The 24,653-nt window shown below is 49.3% G+C and overlaps 1 protein-coding gene across 2 annotated transcripts in view; it reads left to right on the top strand.

The window, feature by feature from the left end:
* The first annotated feature begins 1,278 nt into the window (after window positions 1-1,278).
* ABCB9 (ATP binding cassette subfamily B member 9) overlaps window positions 1,279-24,653 on the top strand; it is a 46,692-nt gene continuing 23,317 nt past the window's right edge. The window contains exons 1-5 of one of the 2 annotated variants that reach the window (XM_056821839.1): window positions 1,279-1,555; window positions 8,228-8,280; window positions 9,171-9,845; window positions 22,755-22,869; window positions 24,422-24,552. In XM_056821839.1, coding sequence (XP_056677817.1) covers window positions 9,245-9,845; window positions 22,755-22,869; window positions 24,422-24,552 — 847 coding nt within the window. In that variant the 5' untranslated portion in view covers window positions 1,279-1,555; window positions 8,228-8,280; window positions 9,171-9,244. Of the gene's footprint in view, window positions 1,556-1,700; window positions 7,772-8,227; window positions 8,281-9,170; window positions 9,846-22,754; window positions 22,870-24,421; window positions 24,553-24,653 lie in introns of those variants that run through there. The other variant, XM_056821840.1, reaches the window with a different exon arrangement.

The raw sequence follows: 24,653 nt of genomic DNA, 5'->3' as shown, positions 1-24,653 counted from the left end.
AAATGGGGAAGTTCGAGGGGGCAGCTGGGTGGCTCAGTGGATGGAGAGCCAGGCCTAGAGATAGGAGGTCCTAGGCTCAAATCTGGCCTCAGACACTTCCCAGCTGTGTGACCCTGGGCAAGTCACTTGACCCCCATTGCCTAGCCCTTGCCACTCTTCTGCCTTGGAGTCAATGCCCACTATTGACTCCAAGACGGAAGGTGAGGATTTAAAATAAATAAATAAATAAATTAATTAATTAAATGGGGGGGGGAGTTGGACAACATGGTCCCTGAGGTCCCTTCCATCTCTAAACTTTTGCTCAGATGATTGCACCCTTAGTTGGGACACCGTAATAAAATGCTTGTCTCGTTCCTTTCAAAGCGCAAGCAAAGAAGCAAAGGAAGGTCTACACTGGGAATACCAAGACAAAGATAAAACAGTCCCTGCCCTCAAGGAGCTTCCATTCTGGTGATAAGGCGTGGTGAGTCACAGCAAGTACATGAAGGATCCCAGAATCCTCCCCAGGTGGGATACGATGATTAATACAGTCCTTCCGATGCCGGTTACTAGGGGAGGACCGCAGAGAGTCCGGAGTTGGGGTATCCCTCCCACGATCCCTTCTTCGCGTCTGGGGGCTAGGGGGCGGGGCCCCTAAAGGGGTGGGGCGGGGAGGAACGGCTAGGGGAGAGTCCTGGGGCAGTGGAGGATGGCTTGTGAGCATGTCAGAGCATTAGGAGGCGTGTCCTGGGGGAAGCCAAGGGAAAGAAGAAGGGGCTTCGGGGTAGCCTGCCTCTAGGAAAGAGGTGGAATAGAGAACAGACGGCCGAGATAGGGGCGGAGCGGAACTGAGGGGGCGTGTCTAAATAAAAATTCAGTGTCCAGAGTGGGGGGGAAAGTTAGGCTGGCTGGGGGCGGGGCGGAGTAGCAGGGGGCGTGTCCTGGGGCAGGGTGAACTCTGAATGAGGTCGAGGGACTGGATAGGCCTTGGAGTGGAGGAGGGGGGGGGTCCCTTGAGGCGGGGGAGGAGTCACAGAGGTCAAGGGGTGGGGCCTTCCTCTGGGGCGGGGTCTAAGGCCGGTTCGCGCAGTTGTGAGTAGGAGGGGCCTTGTGATGGGACAGATGATGAAGGGGTAGGGAATGGGGGGGCGGTGGCGAAGCGGAATGTCAGGGACGTGTTCTGGGGAGGGGACGACGGCCAGTATAGGGGCATATTCCAGGTCGAAGGAGTCACTGGGGTAGGAGGGGCCTCTGGAAGGGACAGACTTTGAAGGCGGGGTGGAGCCGTAGAGGCCGGTGGGGCGGAGCCTAGGTCATGGGGCGTGGCTTGGGTGGCCTGGACCACGGGGTGGGGCGGGGCCTCTCTTATGGAGGCGGTGCCTAGGCGAGAGGTGGGATAGGTAGGCTTACGTCAGCCGGGGAGGCCCCGCCTCCCTCCGTGCGACCTTGCAGCGGCTGCGGCGGCGGCGCCCGAACGGGCCGGCGGGCGGGCGGCTGTGCAGTCAGTGCCCATGAGCCGCGTCGAGCGGAGAGCAGCGCAGCGCCCAGCCCCGGCCCACTTGGCGTCAGGTAACAGGTAAGGCGGACCCAAGATGGGCAGGGTCCCGGGACCCTAACCCGGGCGCCCAGCTTTTTAGCGGATGGAGATTCGGATGGTGGCTGGCGGGGAACTACCCCCTCCCCCCGTCCCCCACTGTGCCCCAGGCCGCAGCTGCTGCTCATGGGGAGGGGGCCCTTCCCCTCCCCCGCGCACCGCCTGGCCTTGTGGGGCTGGACATCCCACCAGGCGTTGTCTAGGAAAAGCCGAAGCCAATGTGGGCGCCGGTAGGACCCCACCCCCACCCCAGCTCCCCGACACCTGTGCCCTCTGGTTGCCCCCTCGGTCTGTCCGGGACATCGTCTGCCAGCAGTCCCAAACCGCCACCCAGAGTGACCTCGGGGATTTTATTTATCCCTTAGTTGCCCTAAAGGCTCCCCCTCCCCCAGATAGGGAGCAGCGAAGGTCCCTCTAGATGAGCCTCCCACCTTGGTAGGGGACTGGCCAGAGCCGGCCAGGGTCTCTGTCCAGCACTTGTCCTCAGTCACTGCCCCCCTCCTCCCTTGTAACCGCCAAAGCAAGCCCCTGGGTGGACCAGGGGGAGGGCTGCTGTCTTCCCTGACCAGACCATCATTTGTGGTCCTGCATCCCTCCCTCCCTCCTCCCTTCCCATCCAAGGCAGGAGAGAGAAGAGAGGAGAGGAAACTGTGTTTGTTCCCTCTCTTCTCTCTCCCTCCTCTTTCCCTCTCCCTCCCTCTGCAGCATCCTTTGCAGGTCTAGGAGGGTTGAGCTTGCGGTTTAATGTTGCAATTTTTTTTAACTCTTGAGGCTCCACAGCCCCAGGTGAGGGAAGAATAGGGAGGCCAAAGGCCCATCAAGTCCTCAAGGAAAAGAGGGAAGGGGAAAAGCCATTCTCTCCACACATCTAGACCTCACCAGAACTCTCCTGAGAACTTATCTGGAAGCTGTAAATCCTCCCCCTCAACCCCAAACCATAGCTCGAGTTCTGTGACTGTCTTCTTCCCTTCCTTTCATGGCACCATGTAGTAGTGGAAGGAGTTGTAGGCATCAAGAGGCCTGGATTCTAGTTCCAGACCTGTCAGTAACTCAGTTTCTGACCTTTGACAGATTACTTAATTGATGACTCAGGTTTCCCTTCTGGGCCTCAGTTTCCCTGTCAGTCAAAAGGGGAAGAAGCATCTTGACTTGCTTATCTACAGGAATATTAGGCAGGTCACGTAAGATAATGTGAAAATGCCTCACTAATGAAGGGAATGGTTGCTATGCACAAACTTAAAGCTTTTTCCTAGTTCTTTTTTCTTTGTTCTCTTGGGACATTCTGCCTCCCAGAGTCTTGAGAAGCGACCCCAGGGGTCCTGGCAGTGGATTAACTTCTGGCAGGCCCACATGCTGACCTAGATTGGCTTTCTGCCCTTTGGATAATGTCATCTAAGGACAGAGGCAATTGGCCTGGACTCAATCTTAAATGTAAGGGAGATTAGACAGTTTCCCTGGGCAAGGCTGATGGTGTGGAGATCAGTGTCTCTCATGTACCCCTTGCATGAGAATGAAGTAAATGGCTTCAGGGTACTCTGGCTCAAAGGGATTTTACCCCATGCCCCTGCCTCCTAGGGCCAGGGCATTTCACCCATATCAGGCTGGTGAGATATATACTCCGGTAGTCACCAAGATACTGTCTGCTCCAGGTTCTCCCTGATCCAAGGAAGGGAAAGGAATGAAGCTGGGAGTCTCTGAAGACCACAGAAACATGCCTCATGTTTCTGCTCTACTCATTCTACCTTGGGTAGCAGACAATGTCCCCAGTGGTTTTTGCTCTCTGGCTTGCCATGTTCTATAATTTTTCTAAGAAGCTCAGCCCATGCTTAATTTTCATTATCTGTGCCAGCTTTGACCTCACCCCCAAGAACTGGAGTTTTGCCAGGTATGACTGACATGTAGGAGAAACTGAGAGCATTAAGCCCAAGGGCTGTTTGGGCTAGTCAGCCAAAGGTGCAGAGGAGCTGAGCCAAATAACCTTATGATTTCAGAGGGCAAGAGGTGGCTGAAGGTGACTGCATTCCTTCCCTCTTGGTCCACTGGAATATAAACTCCTTGAGGGCAGAGACTTTTTGTTTCCTTTTTGTCTTTGTATTTCCAGGACTTTTCATAGTGCCTGGCACCTAGGAAGTGCTTAATAAATGCGTGTTAGGATTAATTTAAATACAAAAAACCAAACCAGGGCACAGAGAAGACACCTGGGACAGTTTCTTAGAACATCTTGACCCTCTGATTCTTTGAATTCACATGAGAAATAACAATAGCTAACATTTATATTAATTATATATTAAGACACTGGGGAATTAATACAAAGTCAAAAACAGAACAATCAAGGGGTACCTAGGTGACTCAGTGAATAGAGAGCCAGGCCTGGAGTCAGGAGGAGTTGGGTTCAAATTTGGTCTTAGATGCTTCCTAGCTGTGCGACCCAGGGGAAATCACCTAACTACTGATGGAGGAGGCGAGGTACAGAGATTAAAAATATACCCAGATAAATATAATAGAAGATCTGATGTGATTGGGGGTAAAAGAGACATCTTGGGATAAGGGGAAATTAAGATGATAGAGTCATATATAAATATATATAAAGAACTGGAAGGTTAAAGATCATTAAATCCAACCCCCATTTTATAGATGAAGAGATTAAGTGATGTGCTCAGGTTCTCACAGCTAGTAAATATTCAAGGTAAAATTTGAACCCAGGTCTTCCTGATTCCAAGTCTAGTGCCTAGATTAGGGAAAGCTTAACAGAGAGGCAGCAGCTGAGCTGGAGCTTGACTCAATTCTCAGGAATCATAGCTAACATGGCTCACCTGGAGGTTCACAAAGTGCTCTAAGAAATGATCTTATGTGAAGTAGGTGCCATTTTGTTCTCCATGGCTGAACAGAGACATAGAAGTTAAGGAACTTGCCCAGAGTCACACAGCTAGGATGTATCTGAAGCAAAAAGATTAGTCAACACTCATTCGAAGGGTGAAGATTAGAGAATTAGAGATAAGGAGCTATCTTATTCTAGACCTTAGCATCCTAGACCCCAAGATGGAAAACAGAGTGTGGAAATCAGGGAATAGAATCCTGGAATTTGAGAGTTGGAAGAGACTTCAGGGGCCCCTCTGGTCCAGGTTATCTTAGAAAAGAATCCCTGCTCCCACCTGAGACAAAGTCATCCAACCGCTGCCAGAAGACTTCCAAAGAGGGGGACCCCTCCACATCCTGAGGCAGCCCATTCCAGCTGGAGGTACTCGAATTATGACAAAATTCTTCCCAATATGAAACCTGCACTGGCTTCTGAACCACTTCCATCCACTGATCCTGGCCCTGCCCTCCAGGCCCCAGAGGAGCAAGCCTAATCCCAGAAATCCTCCAGTTTGGCTAGGAAAGGGACCTTCACCCAGCTCATCAGAAGATGAGGTCCACAGAAAGCTATCCGTTATTCCAAAGTAACTAGGTGGCACAGGAGAGGGAGCAAATGCTAACCTTGGGTCAGCAAGAACTGAGTTCAAATCAACTCACACTTACTAGCTGCATGTGCCTACCTCACAGGGCTAGTGTGAGGATCACATGAGCTAATATATGTGTGTCACGTACACTTGGGGGGTCCTTGAAAGGGATTGAGGCATCTCTTCTCTTCTGCTGTCAGTTTTGTGCTAAGTAAGTGCTAACTTCTTATTTTTACTGCGATTATCTCTTATTTTCCTCTCTTCCCCATCAAGAGCAGGGGAGGCAAAGATGGGGAGCATCTTAGGACTGGCTGAGGGAGCAGAATCGGGCCAGCTCTTGCCTCTCCCCTGTGAAAGATTATAGATTTGCATTTTCCCCAAATTCCTTCCTTTCACCTGGGGGGCATTCCCTTTGTCCTAGGCATCAGGCTTGTCTTTTAGAGGATGTGCCCTGGCCACGTGCTTGAGTCCTGTCATGCCCATCACTCCTGAATTGCTTGGGTTTGAAAAGAATGATTTCATCCTGGCCATGACTTGGCTCTCATCTGTGTGGCTTGTGCTGGGCAGAGGAGGACAGGAAGGTGTGTGTGTGTGTGTGTGTGAGTGAGTGAGTGAGTGTGTAAGTGTGTAAGGGGCACCCAGGATGGGGAGATAACTCTTCCAAAGGGCATCCTTTAGTCTGAATGCAGCCTTTCGGAGCTATCCAGCTTCTAGTCTCCTGGACACCATTTTTTCCCTGTAATGAGTGTTTGCTCTCCTGGGAGCTGTCTGTAACCTGACCTCTGTTGGGCAGCTTCAGCTTCAAGCTTGGAGGTGATCCTAGCAGAAGTGAATAGTAGAGTAAAAGAGTATTGGCCTAGGGATGAGAACTGGGCTCCTGTTCTGGTCCTGGCCCCAACCAAGTAACCCGAAACCTTTGGAGGAGCCTCAGTTTTCTTCTCTGAAGAATAAGGAGTTTGAACTCAAGAGGGCAGATGTTGTAAATAGAACTCCAGATTTCAGTCAGAAAGACCTGGGTTCAAATTCTGCCTTAGATATTTAGTTGTGTGGAGTCATGTGGCAAGTCATCCTCTCCATATCTCAGTTTACTCATCTGTAAATGAGAATCGTGGACTCTGCATCCCCTTCTCACTTTGTCTCAACGAAGTGGGCAGCCCCTACTGGCTTTTAGATCAGAATGAATGCTGTTCTTGTCGTTATAACCACCTTTCTATCTCAGTGTCGTGGGCTTGTTTTGCCATCCTGTATTTTAATTTGTACATTTAAAAACACCCTGAGAAGTCTGCGGACTCGGCCAAGCTGAGTGCCCGGGGATCCAGACACGAAGGTTGTAGGGAAGCTCCCGGTCTTTGGCCAGAATGCCTCCCCACATGCCCTCCTTGCTCCCTTCCTATAGCTCTGCAGCATCCCCTTGCCCTGGGGCAAAGAGGAAGGGTTCCTTCTTCATTCTCCTTTCCGAAGGATTGACTCTTGAAGGGGCGAGAGAAGCCCACCCTCTCCCACCCCCCAGACTGGCCCCTGGAGAACCAAGGCTGGGCGTTTGCCTCTCTGCTCCTCCTCCGGGCCCCAGGCAGGCACTCACTCCCATTTACGGAGGGCTCTGCATTGCAGTAGAGCTCCAGGCAGAAAGGAAGGCTGAGCCTGCTCGGTCTGGGGCCAGAGGAGGAGCAGGGGGGGGTGGCGTCCTCTCCCCACCCTCTGCCTTCCAGGGAGGCCTTGGAGGTAGAGATGCTGACTCAGTCCCTCCTATTTCTAATAGCTGGGCCTGGGGAGGCAGGGTCAGGGCAGCTGTGACTGAGCTTCCCTCCCTCCCCTGCTGTCCTTGGCCAAACAAGGCACGGAGGGAGGAGGATCTGAGAGAAGAGAGCTAGCTCGCCTCTAGACCCTGGTGAGATCTCCGTGGCTGGGCCTTGTTCTCCCTCTGTGTCAGGTCTCGGGGTGGGGATGGGGCGCAGGGCTTTCCATCCTGAATCCCTGGAACTGGGAGAGTGAATGGAGGGGCCTTGGCCCTGGCTTCCGCATTGGGGGGTGAGGAGATCATCACCTCGAGTCTTGCCTTGAGGCTTCTGAAGATTTAGGGGAGGGAGGAAGGGACGGGGTGCAGCTGGGCTATTGTGGAGCAGCAGGGAAAGGAGCGGGGTTCCACTAGGCTGAGGAGAGGGGCAGAGTACTGCCCCTTGGGAGGGATCAGAGGCCTGAGAGGGGCTATTAGTGACCATGAAGACACTGGAGCCGTCCTTTGGAACCGGAGATTCTGGGTTCGGTTCCCATTACTGAACTTGGAGTTCATTTTCCAGTGCCTCGGCCTCAGTTTCCCCCTCTGAAAAGGTGAGGCTTAGACTCTGGCTTCTGATGGCCTCTCCAGCTCTAAGAGTCCCCATCACGAAATTGACTTGTTGGATTGAATTTCGCTGATTGGGTAAGAACGAATGAGAGCATGAATGAAGCGCCGCGTGCCGTTTTTATAGGTCTGCTTCTCTTTTTCCCCCTCCAATTACACGTAGAGACAGTTTTCAACAATTATCCAACTTCCCTCCCTCACCTTCCCCGGGACACGCGTACAGAATCTGGTCTAGGTTGTCTTGCAGTGTCTATTTGTCGGGAAAGAAGCCCCGCATCGCCCATAAAGCCAAAGCCGGCCTGCTTCAGTCTGCGTTCAGAGCGTTTCCAGGCGTCTCGGACCTTGGCATCACTGACGATGGTTCAGTCCTTCACGTAGCTGTTACCGGGCTTGTTAGCGCCCTGCAGACAGAGCCAGGTGTCGTTGCACACTCGGGCGCTTCATCATCCCACGCTGCTGGAGGCTCATCTTTTTATTTTGTTTTAGTTTGCAAAATGCTTACCTTCTATCTTAGAATCGACATCAGTCCCAAGGCCGGGCCGTTGGGCCCCCAGCTGCCCCTTACCTCCTTTTCAAACAAAAAGTCTCCCGGAGATGGGAGCAGGGGGCCTCCCTGTGGCAAAGCCCCCGGGGCCAGCCTGGTGCCAATCAGGACCACGTCCCTACCAGAGGATCCCCTCTCCCCCTCCCTGAGGGTCACTCCCAGGGGTGGAATTGGGGGCTCAGCAGGGCCCAAGGGCAGCCCCTGCTGGGGTGAATAAGCGCAGACCCAGGCTCCAGGTGGTTTAGACGGGTGGGAGAGGGGAAGAGTGGTCAGGAAATGAAGAAAGAGGGGAGGTCATCAGGTCATAGTCCAACCCTTTCCTTTTACAGGTGAGAAAACAGGCCAGGAGGAGTCAAGTGACTTGCCCAAGGTCACATGGGTGGTAAGTAGAACTTCTAGACACTTGTAGAGGAAGGATAAGCCCTTGGGGTGTTCCTCTCTCCCTCTGAGTGACCCATAATGCCGCTGTCTTGCCATCGGTCACTAACTCCCCTTTCCTAATTCCCCACTGTGGTCCAGGATTTGACATTTGACCCCAGAGCCCTGGGTTTGAAGCCTGGCTCTGACAGTGACTGCCCTGAACAGCCTCCAGAATGGAGGGTAGGGGTGGTGGCGAGCTGGGAGTCACCTCAGAAATCAATCCAGGCCAAATCCAGCATCTCCCAGATGGGGAAACTGAGGCCCAGGAAGGACAATGGACTTATCTGAGATTCCTCAGGTGGAAGGAAACTGGGCTGGTCTCTATAAGGCTCTGGGTTCAAGGTGTGGCTTTGCTGCTCTCTGCCTGCCCAACCCTGGGTCTCAGTTTCCTCCCCTGTCAAATGAGGGAGTTAGAGTAGATTCTTCTCTGAGGTCTCTTCTGTCTTGGATCTATAATCTCAGAGCCTGTGTGGGCCCTGGCTCCTCACTGACATCTCTCTAGTGCATACGGTTGTTTGCGGGCTCCTCAAGGTCCGGGGGGGACTTGGGGGGATTCCTAGCTCCTAGCACTAAGACAGACTGTGGAATGCCAGGGTTGGGCTCCATAGTCCCCGAGGGCCCCTCCAATCTGACATCTGTGATCGGGTCACCTCCATAAAATGGGAGGGTCAGACTAAATGGCCTCAGAGATGCCCTCCGGCCGTGGGCTTTATGGTCCTTACAGTCTAAGCCAGAGGAGCGCCGACCCACAGATCTACCGAGGAGCCCTTTCCCCCTTCTCCCAGGTCATCTTCACTCCTCCTACCAGGATCTCCCACGAGTATCCTCTGACAGCAGCTTCTTGGCTTCCAGGTACCCCGATGTCCTCCACCCAGAAGCGATGAAGCCCTCTGCCTAGGCCCCTTCCCCGCCCCCTCCTCGGCAGGATGAAGACCTGGAAGGCCGTGGCCATCACAGGGGCCTTCATGAGTGTGGACGTGAGCATCACTACGGTGCTCTATGCCTTCAGCCATCGAGACCGGAACGTGCTGCAGGACCTGAGAGACTTCAACATCTTCGACTCGGTGCTGGACCTCTGGGCCGCCTGCCTGTACCGGAGCTGCCTGCTTCTGGGGGCTACCATCGGCGTAGCCAAGAACAGCGCTTTGGGCCCTCGGCGGCTTCGGGCCTCCTGGACCTTCATCACCTTGGTGTGCCTCTTTGTGGGCATTTACACCATGGTGAAAATGCTCCTCTTCTCTGAGATACGCAAGCCCATCCGGGACCCCTGGTTCTGGGGCCTCTTTGTCTGGACCTACGCCTCCATCGTGGCCACGTTCTTCCTCTGGTGGCTGCTGTCCACCGTGCAGCCAGGCCACAGGGCCCTGGAGACAGGGGCGCCAGGCGACGGTGTGGGCTATGCCACAGAGGGACAGCCCAAGCAAGAGGAGGCCTCAGGGGCCACACTGCAGAAGCTCCTGTCCTACACCAAGCCTGACCTGGCCTTCCTAGTGGCTGCCTCCTTCTTCTTGGTGGTGGCAGCTATTGGTGAGTAAGAGAGAACAGAGGGTACGCTGGGGTGGGAGGGGGCAGCCAAAAGGAGGATTCCAACGGGGTGAGTTTTTCTCATTGGAAAAAAAGAGAGAAAATAAAACCCTTCTAATAAAATATACAGTCAGGCAAAACCCCTGCCTTGTTGGACACATCCAGAATATACATGTGTTGTTTTGTACCCCGAGTATATCCCCTCTGTGCCAGTGCCATGAGTCATGGCACTGATCAGAGTTCTTAAATGTTTGCCTTTGTAGTGTTTCTTTTTTTCTAATTCTATTTTTATTTTTTCAATCAGCAAAAATCCATCTTCTTTCTCTTCTCCCCCACTACCCATTGAAAGAGAAAAAAACAAAATGCCTGTTGTCATGGTGGTTCAGTTGTTTCGGTGGTGTCCAACTCTTCATGATCCCATTTGAGATTGTCTTGGTGAAGATACTTTGCCATTTCCTTCTCTAGTTCATTTGACTGATGAGGAAACTGAGGCAAACAGGGTTCAGTGACTTGTCCAGAGTCACACAACTAGTAAGTATATGAAGTCAGATTTGAACTCAGGAAGAAAATGCATAAACATAAAATTAAGGAAAACAAATTGGCCTTTACAAAAAAATTTTTTTCCTCATTCTGCACTGAGTCCTTTACCTCTCTGTCAGGAATTGAGGAGTGTGTTTCATCTTTTAGACTCCTGGTTGTTCATTATGCTGATCTGAGTGCTTCATTCTTTCAAAGTTGTCTATCCTAACCATATCATTGTCAGTATATATTGTCCTCCTGGTTCTCACTTCACTTTACATCAGTTCATACAAGACTTCCCAGTTTTTACTGAGCCATCGCCTTCATCATTTCTTACAGCACAATTAACGTTCCATCACATTCATATACTGTAACTTGTTCAGGCATTCCTCAGTGAATGGGCATCTTCTCAGTTTCCAGTTCTTTGCCACTACAAAAAGAGCTGCTATAAATATTTTTGTACATCCTTAGAGTTTGTTTTGCTTAGGATTAATCCCTCCCTTAATATACTTCCCTTCTAATTTCTCCTTTTCTCCCTTTCCCCCTTAATTTTCTTCTTCTTTTTTTTTTAAACCCTTCTCTTCCATCCTAGAACCAAAACTGTATATTGGTTCCAAGGCAGAAGAGTGGTAAGGGCTAGACAATAGGGGTTAAGTGACTTGCCCAGGGTCACACAGCAAGGAAGTGTCTGAAGTCCAATTTGAACCTAGGACCTCCCTTCTCTAGGCCTGGCTCAATCCACTGGGCCACCAGCTGCCCCCTTGTGTTGATCTTTTTAGGTTTCTCTTGACTCCTGTGTTTGAACTTCAAAGTTTCTCTGCAGCTGTGGTCTTTTCATGAGGAATTCTTTTTTTCCCCCTTTCATTTAGAAAATGTTATTTAATTAATTAAGAATATTTTTCCATGGTTACAAGATTAATTCCTTTCCCTCCCTTCCTCCCCCTACCACCCCACCCCATAGCCAACACAAAATTCCACTGGGTTTTACATGTGTCATTGATCAAGACCTATTTCCATATTATTGATATTTGCACTAGGGTGATTGCTTAGAGTCCACATCCCCAATCATATCCCCATTGACCCATGTGATCAAACAGTTGTTTTTCTTCTGTGTTTCTACTCCCACAGTTCTTCCTCTGGTTGTGGATAGTTCTCTTTCTCATAAGACCCTCAGAATTGTCCGGGGTCATTGCATTACAGCTAGTAGAGAAGCCCATTACATTCGATAGTACCACAGTGTATCAGTCTCTGTTTACAATGTTCTTCTGGTTCTGCTCCTCTCACTCTGCATCACTTCCTGGAGGTCGTTCCAGTTCACATGGAATCCCTCCAGTTCATTATTCCTTTCAGCACAATATTATTCCATCACCAACAGATACACAATTTGTTCAGCCATTCCCCAATCGGAGGGCATCCCCTCATGAGGAATTTTTAGAAGTTCTCTACTTCATTAAAATTCTATTTTCTTCTCTGTACTTAATTTTGCTGGAAACATTATTCTTAGCTGTAAGCAAATATCCTTTGCCTTTTGGAATAATATATTCTCTGCTCTTTCTTAGTGATGACTTCTAAATGTTGTGTGACCCTAACTGTGACTTGTATGATTCTCAGTACTTCAATTCTTTCTTCCTAACTGCTTGCAATACTTTTTTTTTTTTACCTAGAAGCTCTGGATTTGGGCTATGATATTCTTGGGAGTTTTCATTTTGGAGTTTAAGGAGGTGATTGGTGGATTCTGTTTCCATTTTGCTCCCTGGCAAAACTGTATGGATAATTTTCTTTTAAAATTTCTTGAAATATAATGGGGGAGGGGCTGGGTGACTCAGTGAATTGAGAGCCTAGGTTCAGATCTGGCCTCAGACACTTCCCAGCTGTGTGACCCTGGACAAGTCACTTAACCCCCATTACCTAGCCCTTACCACTCTTCTGCCTTGGAACCAATACACAGTATTGATTTTAAGATGAAAGGTAAAGGTTAAAAAAATATACATACATATATAACGTCTAGACTCTTTTTTCCCCTCCTTGACGCATTTTCTAGGCCAATTGTTTTTACTATAAGATACCTTATATTTTCTTTTTTTTCATCTTTATGACTTCTAAAAAATATTTCTTGTTTTCTCATAGTCATTGGCTTCAATTTCTTCCATTGTAGTTTTCTAGGACTTTGTTGCTTAGGCAAAATTTGTACCTCTTGTGCCACACTGTTAATTTCCTGTCTAATTCTTTCTCTTATAATCCTCATTTCTATTTCAGCTTTTTTCTTGTGCTCCAATTTCATTGACAAAAAAAATATTTTTAAACTCCTGCTTCATCTCTTCTAGGAACTAACTGTATCTGAGTTTGAACCCAAGATGTGTTTTCTTCTGTGGCTTTGCTCATAGATGTTTTGGAGTTGTTTTCTTCTTGTGTCTTGAGCATCTCTGTCAACATAACAGTACACTATAGTAGAATTGGGTTTTTTTGCTTGCCTGTTCTTCCATCCTACTTCTTGACTTGAGACTTGAAGTTAGGCCTGGCTCTAAAGCACTTAAAAAACAAACAAACCTCTCATTTTCTGCCTTAGAATTAATATTAAGTGTGGGTAAAGGGGGTTAAGTGACTTGCCCAGGGTCATAGAGCTAGGATTTATCTGAGGTCATATTTGAATTCATGACTTCTCATGTCCAGGCCTGTTCTCTATCTACTGACTTAGCTTCCCCCATGTAGCACTTTTGAAAAGAAAATCTGGGCTGGTCTCATTGCCACTTTCTTGAGTATTAAATATTGTATTATTCCAGGACCTCAGTAACACTCTGGTGACCTGCAAGTAGTCCCAAAGTGGTCTCATCCAGGGCAAGTTCTCATTGTTGCCCCTTGGTTTGAGCTCTGAAATTTCCTGATCTGGATTTGTGTCGTGAGTAAGAAGAGATGCTACTGGACTCTGCCCCATCAACCAGCCAAAAATTCTGCTGGTTCAGGGTTAGAACTGTAGACTCCTCTTGGGTCTGGGATTTCTGCTCTTGTTATTCCTCTGCAAGCTTCAGACTGGGCTAAAAGCTGGAGTACAGACCCTGATCTGCTGCTGGGTCCAAGTTATGCTGCTGCTTGCTTTTAAAACCACTCCTCTCTCAGGCCACCTCTGAGAGTTTGCTACTGTTCCTTGCCCCAGAGCACCCCGGGCACAGGTACCTTTCTAGCCAACCTTGGATCTGAGGCCCCAAACTCAGCGGTGGGTGACACAGCTGCCAGATGTCAAATGTTCCTATCACAGTGCCCGGGATGGACCTGAGACCAGTGGACAGCTTCCTCCTGAGCTTGGGCCCAAGTGCTTCTTCTGATCATGCCTCATCCCCAGGGTCCACACATCTTCCTATGATGACCTGGGCAGAAAAATGACTTCTTGTGACTTTGTTTTTTTTAGTTTCCCCATCGGGATTCAGGCTGGTATATTTCCTTGGTCATTCAGAGGAATTTGGGGAGGAGGTGGGCGGCCAAGCTGTACCACTTCCCGCTATTCTGCCCTCTTGGTTCTTGCCTCTCTTTACAGTGTTTCAGGAAGCATTTCTTAAGCACCTACTATGTGCCAGGTCCTGCACTTGGTGCTGAGGTTACAAAGACAAAGAACAAAGTAATAATTCCTCCTCTCCTGGTGCCTCAATTCTAGGGGGCAGGGTTCAGAGTTCACATGACTTGCATTGAGGAGTATGACACCTCTCGAGTCCTTTTCACGTGTTTTATGGGTTCTGTGATAGTTTCACCATCTTTTTTTTTTTTAAACCCTTACCTTCCGTTTTGGAATCAACACTGTGTATTGGTTCCAAGGCAGAAGAGTGGTAAAGGCTAGGCAATGGGGGTTAAGTGACTTGTCCAGGGCCATACAGCTGGGAAGTGTCTGAGGTCAGATTTGAACCCAAGACCTCCCATCTCTAGGCCTGGCTCTCAATCCACTGAGCTACCCAGCTGCCCCCTGATAGTCTCACCATATTAGCTAGAAACCTTCCTTCTCTTCTGCTCTCTGATGGAGTCAGAGGCCCTGGGTTTGAATGTTGGCTCTCCCACTTCCTGGCTGTGTGGCCTTGGGCAAGTTTCCTCATTTTCTTCCTCTGGTAAATGGGCAGCTTGGATTTGGTGGTCTTTAAGGTATCATTGAGCTCTAGACCCATAAACCCGTGAACTTGTTAGGTAGACAAAGTCTTATTAGAATAGGTATGAGATGGGGCCCAGCAGAGGTCCAGGCCTTTCAGGAGTTGTTTATGAAGGGCTGGGCCACTATCAGTAAATCTCAGACTCAGGAATTCAATAAATATTTGTTACTTACCTACTGTGTGCCTGAAACTACACTAGGTTCAGGGGACACAGAAAAATGAAACAGCCTCTGCCCTCAAAGAGCATACATTCTACTAGGAGATACCAATTGTGCACAGATAAAGAAATACACAGTAAGATTGAGGAGGAAGAGAGAGGACTAACAATTTGGAGAAATCCAGAAAGACTTCTCAGAGGAGGTGTCAAATGAGCTGAAAGTGGAAAGATCACAGGATCACAGATGGAGGAAGAGGCTTGAGAGGCCTCAACCTATCCTTTTATAGATGAGGGAAGTGACTTCTCAAGGGCTTACAGAGGATAAAAGACAGAGGCAGATTTGGAACCCAGCTTTTCTGACTTCAAATCCTGTCCTCTTTCCACTGTCTTAGGTGCCTGAAAGGAAGCTAAGGAGGTAGATGGTCCAATCCAGTCACTAACTAGGTTCTTACCATGTGCTGGGCTCTGTGCTGAATATTGGGGAGACAGAAAGGAAGAATTGTGTCTGCCCTTAAGATACTTACTTTCTGCAGGAGGAGATGGATAAAATGGGAAGAGATGACTGTTAAATACCTGACATCTCCAATGCTTCAAGGTTTATAAAAGCACTTCATGTATGTTATCTCACTTGCTCTACCCTGTGAAGTAGGTGCTATTATTTTACCCATTTTACAGATAAGGAAACTGAGGCTCAAAAGTATTCTAAAAAGGAGAAGTGAAGGGGGAGCATTCCTGGAAGAGTTCTGACTGTTCTCCAGCCTGTGGTAGGACTGGACTCGTCCTCTCCTAACTTGGCCTTGCCACCACTCTAATCAGTAGCACTTTGGGGTGACCCCTTACCATAACTCTTGGGGGGTATCAATGTGTGAGACATAGCTACTCTGTCATCCACCTCAAATAGACAGATGCCTAAAACTGGGCTGTATCCTCCAGGTGTGGCCATTACCTGGCATGCTTTCAGGGAACAAAGCCCTCTTCTGTGGGAATATTGTCCTCAAAAGAGCTTTGATTCCTGTAGTGTAGGGAACTCTAGGTGAGCCACCTAGTCCTCCCTCTCCATTACTTTTAAAACCTTTCGTAACAGAATCCCCTCTCATATTTCCAATCTTCTTAGGCTTTACACCCCTTAGCTGTCAAATTGAGCTTCTGAAACACAAGTCTGACCATATCACCCCCACCCACCCCCATTCATTCAACTCCAGTGGCTCCCTTTGGCCTCCAGGATCAAGTAGAAATGTTGTTTGGCATTCAAGGCCCCTTCTTCCCTTTTGAGACTTTGAACACTGTTCCCTCCTCCCCACACTCTGTGATCCAATGACATTAACCTCTTGGCTAGCTCTTGCACATGACATTCACTCTCTACATTCTGAGCAGTCTCTTTGGCTGTCCCTCATGCCTCGAATGCTCTCCTTCCTCATCTCCACTCCTTGCCTCCTTGGCTTCCTGCAAGCCTCAGCCAAAGTTCCAGCTTCTGTCAGGAGCCATTCCTAATCCCCCTTCATTATAGAGCCTTCTCTCTACTGATTAGCTCCAACTCATCCAGTACAGAGCCCTTTGAACCCAGTTGGCTGCATGGGGTCTCCTCCCTTAGCCTATGAGCTCTTGGAGAACTGGGACTGGCTTCTGCCTTCTTTTTTGAATCCTTAGCTCCTGGTGCAGTGCCTAGAATACAGGAGATGCTAATAAATGTTTGTCAATGACTTTGTACAATGATGGCAAACCTTTTAGAGATGGAGTGCCATGCCCGCTCCCCCCTCCCCCATGGCTGAGTATGTCTTGACCCCTTGTCGTCGAACCCAGGAGAGGGAGGAAGTGCTTCCATTGGGCTTCTGGGCAAAGGGATGGGGGATGTGAAAAGTGTAAAATCAGGTACAGTGGAGAGGGGAAGGGGAGCAGCTCCTTCCGAGTCCCTCTGCCTTTCTAGTAATGAACTCTGAGGGGGAAGTGGGATTTGAACACAGATCTTCTGAGTTCTTTTTGTTCATTCTCTCTCTCTCTCTCTCTCTCTCTCTCTCTCTCTCTCTCTCTCTCTCTCTGTCTCTGTCTCTCTGTGTCTCTGTGTCTCTGTGTCTCTGTCTCTCTCTCTCTCTCTCTCTCTCTCTCTCTCTCTCTCTCTCTCTCTCTCTCTCTCTCTCTCTCTGTCTCTCTCTGTCTCTCTCTCATTCCCTACACTCCCTGCCTCTTTCTCTTTCTTTCCCTCCCCTTCCCTGCCTCCCTCTCTCTTTCCCCTTCTCTCTCCCCCTTCTTTCTCTCTCTGCCCCTCCTCTTATAGTTCTCAATTTTCCCCACACCAGATATTGCTGGGTTTATGCACACAAGCTAGGATCTCTGACAACCGTTCTTGTCACTATCTTAACCGCAGGTCCTTGGCTTTATCTTCTACTCCCTGTCTGTAGAGTCAGTTCAAATTCTGGCTCAGTTCCTCACTACCTCTGTGACTTTGGACAAGTCACTTTCCTGGGGCAAGTCTCTGGTTTGCCTCAGTTTCCCTATCTGGATAACAAGGGAGCTGCTCATCCTCTCTGAGCAAGCTTCTCTCTGGGTCCCTGACTCTGTGTGTGTGTGTGTGTGTCCATATATCTGTGTCTGTCAGCATAGGGAGAGCCTGTGCTGATTCTACTCTCAGGGAACTGCTGGGACATCAAAATGTTAATCGTCCCCCATTTGTCCACAGTGGTTTAATCACCAACATTTTTAGCCCTCTGCAGGGCACTGTTTGTAATGAACCTAATGGCAGCCCTGAAAAGCCCTAAAGTGCCTTTTGAATCATCATCTCCAAAATAACCCTAATTCTTTGGAAATTGGTCCTCCATATATGAGGTGTGTAACAATTCTCTGCTAGCAAGCATATTGGAGTGCCAGCCTGGCAGAGTGAGTAGAAGGCCAACCTTGGAATTTAGAGCTGGAAGGGACCTCTGAGGCATCTGCTCTAACTTTCTCATTTTACAGATAAGGAAACTGAGGCCCCACAAGGTTAAGTTACTCTACCAAGGTCAACTGGGCAACATTTCCCTCTGAAGCCTCTCTCTAAAGCAGCTTCATGCCCCATTATCTGATGAACTCGCCTCTGGGTTTTTCTATGAGCTTGGACAATCGGCTCCAATGTCATCCATTGCTCCCCACCTCCATCTCTCAAGTCCCTCACTAAGTAGCTCTCTTTGGGTCCTGGGCAGTAACCAGCTCTATGTCCCCCAAAGCTGCCTCACATTCCTGTATCCTGGTGGCCACTCTGGGATAGGCTGGAGCCCTGCTGCCCACCATGAGGGTATTCCAAAGGCTTTGGATCTGAGCAAAGGCAGATGGAGCCCCCTGTGCCCAGCATGGGCTAGGGCTAGTGCCAGGAGCCTGGGTGGTTCCCTGGCCAGAATACCAGCAGAGGGCAGCAGTGGCCAAGAGAAGCCTCCAGCCAACTGCCTCCACTGATTGCCCAGGCCAGAGGAGGGCCAGCCTGGGCAGGCATGATGCCAGCCTGAGGAAACAGGCCCTTTGAATTCAGGGACCCCTGGAACAACTGCCACCCTTAGAGGTGCCTTGTTTCCAATGTCTTTACTGTTGGCAGCCCCTGCCCAGTTCAAACCTCTCATGAAGAACAGAGGCCATCCTTGAGTGTGGCTGCACCCTTCTGAGGACAGAGCTCTGTCCTAGGTACTGTGGGGGAAGCAGAAAGCAGGAAGTCAAAACAAGGGAGAGAATAAATAGTAGCTGGCACTTCCATAGTGCAAAAGTACTTTTAATGTATGATCTCCTCTGAGCTCTCAAAATAGCCCTGTGAAGTGGGTGTTATCCCCATATTTCAGGTGAGGAGACTGAGGCTCAGAGGGGCTTTAAGTGGAAAAGAGGGGGGGCATACCAGAAACAATCCGGGTGCTCTTCAGCCTGTGGTAGCACTGGACCCCTCTTTCCTCGACCCCTAGCCTCCTGCTCACATCGTAACCCTTTGCTTTGACCCTTTACTGTGACTGAGACAGAACTGCCCTCACACCCTCCCTAAGTAGACGGGTGCTTCCAGCTGGGCTTTGTTCTCCTGGGCCAGCCATCACCTGCTACGAAGGGAGGGAGCGCAGTTCTCTTCTATGTGAATACACCCGAGAACTTTGATTTCAGCAGCGTGGGAACTCCTGAGGTGAGAATTCTTTCCAATCCGTCAGCTGTGAAAGAGACAGCTGGTGGCACAAAGCCCTGGGTCTGGGTGGCAGGAGAACCCGAGTTCAAATCCAGCCTCAGACCCTCGCTCTGGGACCCTAGACAAATCCCCTAACCTTGGCTTGCCTCAGTTTCTTCATCCCCATAACAGAGTCCCTACCTCCCTGGGTGGTGAGAATCTAATGAGATCATAAGGCACACAGGTGTTGGCTGTCATCCTTATAGTGAATGTCTGTTTGCCTTAGTTTCCTCATCTGTAAAATGGAGGGAATAGGTGGTGAGAATCAGAGCTGAATGGTAGAGCCTGGCCCCTGTTAGCTGTTGTGATGGAGGAAAATCTCAGGATTTTAAGCCAGAAGGGACCTGAAGCCTAAGAACACGAGCAAACGGAGCCTACTGGACTTGTTCCAGTCAGAAAACTTGATGTCTGAGGGTGGGGGGGGAATTGAAGGGGGGGCCCTTGACTTTAAAGTCTGAGCTCAGAGGGTTTCACAGCCAAGGAAAGGCTGGAATTTCAGGCCAGGGATCTGTCTGGGCATCTGAACTTGGGGGGTCTCTAAACTTGTTTTTGTTTTTTTTTTTGGAGATATTCTGATAATTATATTATGGTATAATTGGTTTCAGGGCAGCTAAGGTGGTTCAGTGGATAGAAAGAGTCAGGCCTGGAGATCGGTGGTCCTGGATTCAAATCTAACCTCAGATACTTCCTAGCTGGGGAAACCCTGGGCAAATCACTTAATTCCCATTGCCTAGCCCAGAATTGATGCTTAGGCAAGGGAAGGATTTAAAGAATCATCAGACTTGGAGTGGGGGAAAGGACGTCAGAGGCCACTGAGTCCTGCCCCTTCACTTTACAGATGAGCAAACTGAGGCTTGGAGGAACTAAGTGACTTGCCTAGGGGGTTGCTCAGAGAGTAAGAGCTGGACTCAAGTCTTGTCCTTAGCCTGTGCTTTAGTGTGGTGCCTGGTGTGCTTAATAAATGGTTTCTCATCTTTTCCTTTGTGAACAAGTCAGTTGGCCCCATTGGGCCCCCAAGCAGCTAATTGCTTAGACTAAATGACAGACTTCTTGACTATTTACATTGGTGGAAGGAGTTTCTACGCCAGGAATTCCACTGGCAAAATCAGGAGAAACCAGCTCTGCCCTGCTGCCCTTTCTTTTTAAATCTACAGACAGGGGGCCAGCCTGAGCCCAGTGCCAGGAGGCCCAGTGGTTCCCTGGCCAGAGTACCAGCAGAGGGCAGTAGTGACCAAGAGAAAGGCTCCCAGTGGAGACCCTTTGAATTTAGGCACCCACAAACGGCTGCCTCACCTTGGAGGTGCCTTGAGTAGAATGTCTTTCCTGCCAGCTCAACCAGAGGCCAGAGCCCTGTCCTAGGCACCATGAGGGAAGGGGTGAGCTTCTCACAATTCTAATGGCACTGAAAGGAAGAATCTGAGGTGGAGTTTAAAACCAGGTCCCGGGAGGTAGCCAGGTGGTACACTGGTTAGAGCCACCTCCAGACCTGGAGTCGGGAGGTCCTGGGTTCCAGTGTGGCCTCAGACGCTTCCTCACTGCGGACCCCAAGCAAGCCACTTCACCCTGTTTGCCTAGCCCTCGCTCTTCTTTTTTTCTTTTTTTAAACCCTCATCTTCCGCCCTAGAATCAATACTATGTATTGGCTCTGAGGCTGAAGAGTGTAAGGGCTAGGCCGTGGGGGGTGAAGTGACTTGTCCAGGGTCACACGGCTGGGAAGTGTCTGAGGTTAGATTTGAACCCAGGACCCCCTGACTCTAGGCCTGGCTCTCCATCCACTGTACTGCCTCAAGAAGATTCTATTCTAATAGGAGCATCAACCTGTCTATCAGTGGAGACACGAGATAACTATGGGGCAGGTGGAAGGTAGCCTTAGAGGAAGGTACTGGGGAGGACCTAGAAGGCCTCTTGAACATGACACTGGAGCTCAATCCTGAAGGAATCCAAGGATTCTAGGCAGGAGAAGTTGGGGTTGAGAGCATTCCAGGCCTGGGGAAGACCCATTGCCAAGGCATAAATGGAGCTCCATCCGGAGATTGGGTGTGAAGAGCAGAATGAATGCGGGGAGGAGAGTAAAGGGTACGACTGGGAAAATAGGAGGGACCCTGTTGGAAAGAACTTTCATTGCTAAGCAGAGTTTATATTTGGTCTTAGAGGTCATAGGGAGCCACCAAAGATGACTGGGAAGGAGAATAATTGAGGAAAATCACTTGGCCACTGAGTAGAGGCCCAGACTGGAGACTCCTGTGGTAATGATTGAGGCTCCACCTTGTCAGGTGCTAGGGGAGACTAGGGGAGACCAACATCTTTGCCCACCCTGAGACACTCCTGTCATTGGCCAGTGGGGAATCCTCAGGAGCGAGGACAGGCTGGGCTATGTTCAGTGAGACATTTAGAGCTCACTCAGTATGTTGCACTATTTTCTGTCGGATTCCTTGAATGCGGGATTCAAATTCTGACTCCTGACACTTGCCAGCCATTTGCCCATTTGCCTCTGAGCCCCCTACTTCCTCATCTGTAAAATGGGACTAATGCTTCTCTAACTACCTGAGTTACAGGACTCTTTGGAGAGAAAAGTTGCTCTGCATTTGGTACAATTCTACCAAAATGTAGCTTGTTAATAATACTCAGTGCCACAAAATGTTACTAAGTGCCTACTCTGAGCCAGAGCCTTAGCTGGGCACTAGAGACACAGTTGCATAAATGAAACCTCAGCCCTGGCCTCAGGGACCTTCCATTATGCTTAATGTATACTGTATTGTAAAGAGAGGAAGGAAAGAAACAGTAACTACAGAGGAAATAGGAGAAGATACTTCCTCGAAGGAAGAAAAATGATTTTGAGAAGTAGAGGGGAAGAGAGAGTATTGTTCCAGGTGTGAGAGATGATGACCTCTGCAAACGCTCAGAGGTGGGAGATTTGGTTCAGGAAACAACTGGTAGTCCATCGGACTGGTAATTGGATGGAAAAGGATCATCCTCTCCTCTTAGGGAAGGGCAGAGTCCCCTGAATACCTAATTTTGCCTAGAAGTTAAATATCAGTTTACAGGAATTAATTATTAATGCCATACAGATGGAGCTCTTGAGTGCCGGAAGAAGGACCTGGAGGGAGCGGTGTGTAAGCTCACCCAAAGGGTGCCCTGGCTTCAGCCTTCAATGCCTTGGACAAGAAAACACCCTCCATAGAGAAGGAGAGATGTAGGATAGGGAGAGAGCCAGCATCAGTCAAGAAGGTCAAGACTGGCCTTTGACACTATTGGCAGTGTGACTCTGAGAAAGTGGCAGAGACTCAAAAGTCTAGAACCTGAGATATTATTGATTTATATATTTATTTTTAACCCCTTGCCTTCTGTCTTAGAATGTTAAGTTCTAGTAACAAGGCAGAGAGTGGTAAAGGCTAGGCAATGGGGGTTAAGTGACTTGCCCAAGGTCACACAGCTTGGAAGTGTCTGAGGTCAGATTTGAACCTAGGACTTCCCATATCCAGGCCTGTCATCTATCCACTGGGCCATTTAGATGTCCCTTAATATGTTTTTATAAAGCACTTAGCACAGTTAGTACTCCTCTTCCCTAGATCTGTTGCTGATCTGTATTGGTTCAGGGAATTTCTTTACTGGGAATTAATTAGATCCTAGATTTAGAGCTAGAAGAGAACATAGAAGTCATGAAGTTCAACTCCCTCATTTTTCAAATGAGGAAACTGAGGCAAAACAGTGAAATGACTTACCCAGGGTCACATAACTAGGAAGTATCCGAGGTAGGTTTTGCACCCAGGTCTTCCTACTTCCAAGGGTCCCATCCACTGCATGAAGCTGCCTCCCACCTTACACCAGAGAAATTGAAGATCTGGACAATATGGGGGAGATATGTGCCCTCTGCTGGGTTTGAATGCCCCTCTCCCTGCTCACCATGAGTAAGGTTGGCCTGTCTGACCATCCCCCTTTCCCAACAGGAGAAACGTTCCTTCCCTACTATACTGGCCGGGCCATTGATGGCATCGTCATCCAGAAGAGCATGGACCAGTTCTCCACGGCTGTGGTTATCATGTGCCTCCTCGCCATTGGCAGGTAGCTAGCTCCCCATCCCACCCCACACCCAGTCCCCAGAGCCTGTGGTCTTCTCATTTTTAGGATTGGATTCTAATGAAAACAGCAGGGCCTCCTTGACTGGAAAATTCTCTGGTGGGTTCTCCATTGCCCAAACCTGATATCAGATGGAGAGAACCTATTGCAAGATCTAAACTTTGACTTGAAAGTGAATCCCTTCTAGATGAGGGAGAAAGAGGGGATGAGACTGGTGGGAGACAGGAGAAACAGAATCAGTTAATGGAATTTCAGTTGTAGAAGGTTAAATCCACCATAGCTCACAGCTTAGACCAGGGACTCTTAACCTGGGTTCCACGGACTTTTTTCTTTAAAATATTTTGATAACTGTAATGTAAGGATTTCCCTTTTTAATTTTATGCATTTAAAAATCTTATTCTAAGAAGGGACTCGGACTGTCAGAGGTACAGGACTTAAAAAAACCCAAACAGTTAAGAACCCATAGCTTAGATTGTAATTTCTGAAAATGGCCACTGAAGACTTTAATAATGGCTCATTAAATAGGCTAGGCAGAGGCTGTTTCCAACTCAAGAAACTTGTGTCCATAATCAGTGGTCTAGTGGGGAAGTTAGACCCAAGCCATAGGGTCTACTGTTTTAGGTGCTAGGCCACCTTTGTTCCTGTCTCTTGGTGGAAGTAGCCAAGTGAGTCTTATTCAAGGGGATTGGAGGAAGAATGGGGTGTGACCTCTGTCCTTTTGGGTGCTGGGATCAGAGCGGAGCTGGACTGGTTCCCCAGATTGAGCTGGGCCTATTTTCATGTTGTTTGGTGGAAGAGAAGTTTGCTTCTCCCTTTTTCCACCATCCTTACTTCCTCACTCCATCCTTATATCCTCCCCTTTTGCTTGGATAGGATAATAGAAATCGAATATTTCCTATGAACTGGGGCTGTGGATAAAGCCCTGGATTTGGAGCCAGAGGGCCTAGGTTCAAAGGTTCACCCTCTTCCTTCCTGTCAGTATGTGATTTTGGACACGTCACTCCTCTCCGAACCTCAGTTTTGTTCTTTGTAAACACGTGTACATTGGACTATAAATGGCCCCATGTCTGAGGCCCTTTCAGGATCTCAATCTGTGGTCTCTGGATGCCACCAGCTTATCTTATGTCCTTCCTGAAATATGGGGCTCTAGATTCCTTGTCATGGGACTCAGGTGCCAGTCTCAGCTCTGCCACTGAATATCTGTGTGATCTTGGGTCAATCATTTCCCTGTCTGGGCCTTAGTCACCTCTTCTATCGAATATGCAGTTTGGACCAGGTGATCCCTAAGACCCTTCTGGGGTCTGTGATTTATGGAGAGTCTCCTAGGGAGGTAGGCAATCCAAGAAAGTCAGGAAGGATGGAGGGGGTGCCAGCCGTACCCCAGGCCTCCTTGGCCCTGATGGGGTCTCCCAGCCCGGCCTGTGGGGAGTGGGGTGGGAGAACACTAGCCTGGCCCCACTCCCCTGCATCATTGGGGTTTGCTGAAACACGGTGCTGGATGGACATTTTTCCTTTAACATCTCTCATCTGCAATTAGCTCATTTGCCGCAGGTATTCGGGGCGGCATTTTTACGCTCGTCTTTGCCAGACTCAACATCCGTCTCCGTAACTGCCTCTTCCGCTCCCTGGTGTCGCAGGAGACGAGCTTCTTTGATGAGAACCGGACAGGTTGGTGCCCCCAGGCCGCTCGACTCCTTTTTGGGCCCAGAGCCTGTCTGAAGTGCCCCGGATGTCCTAGTCACACGACCAATGGTTGTGGAATGAATGAA

This window comes from Monodelphis domestica, chromosome 3 (genome assembly GCF_027887165.1).
Source record: "Monodelphis domestica isolate mMonDom1 chromosome 3, mMonDom1.pri, whole genome shotgun sequence".
NCBI classification, from domain to species: domain Eukaryota; kingdom Metazoa; phylum Chordata; class Mammalia; order Didelphimorphia; family Didelphidae; genus Monodelphis; species Monodelphis domestica.
This window is presented reverse-complemented; position numbering and strand designations above follow the sequence as displayed.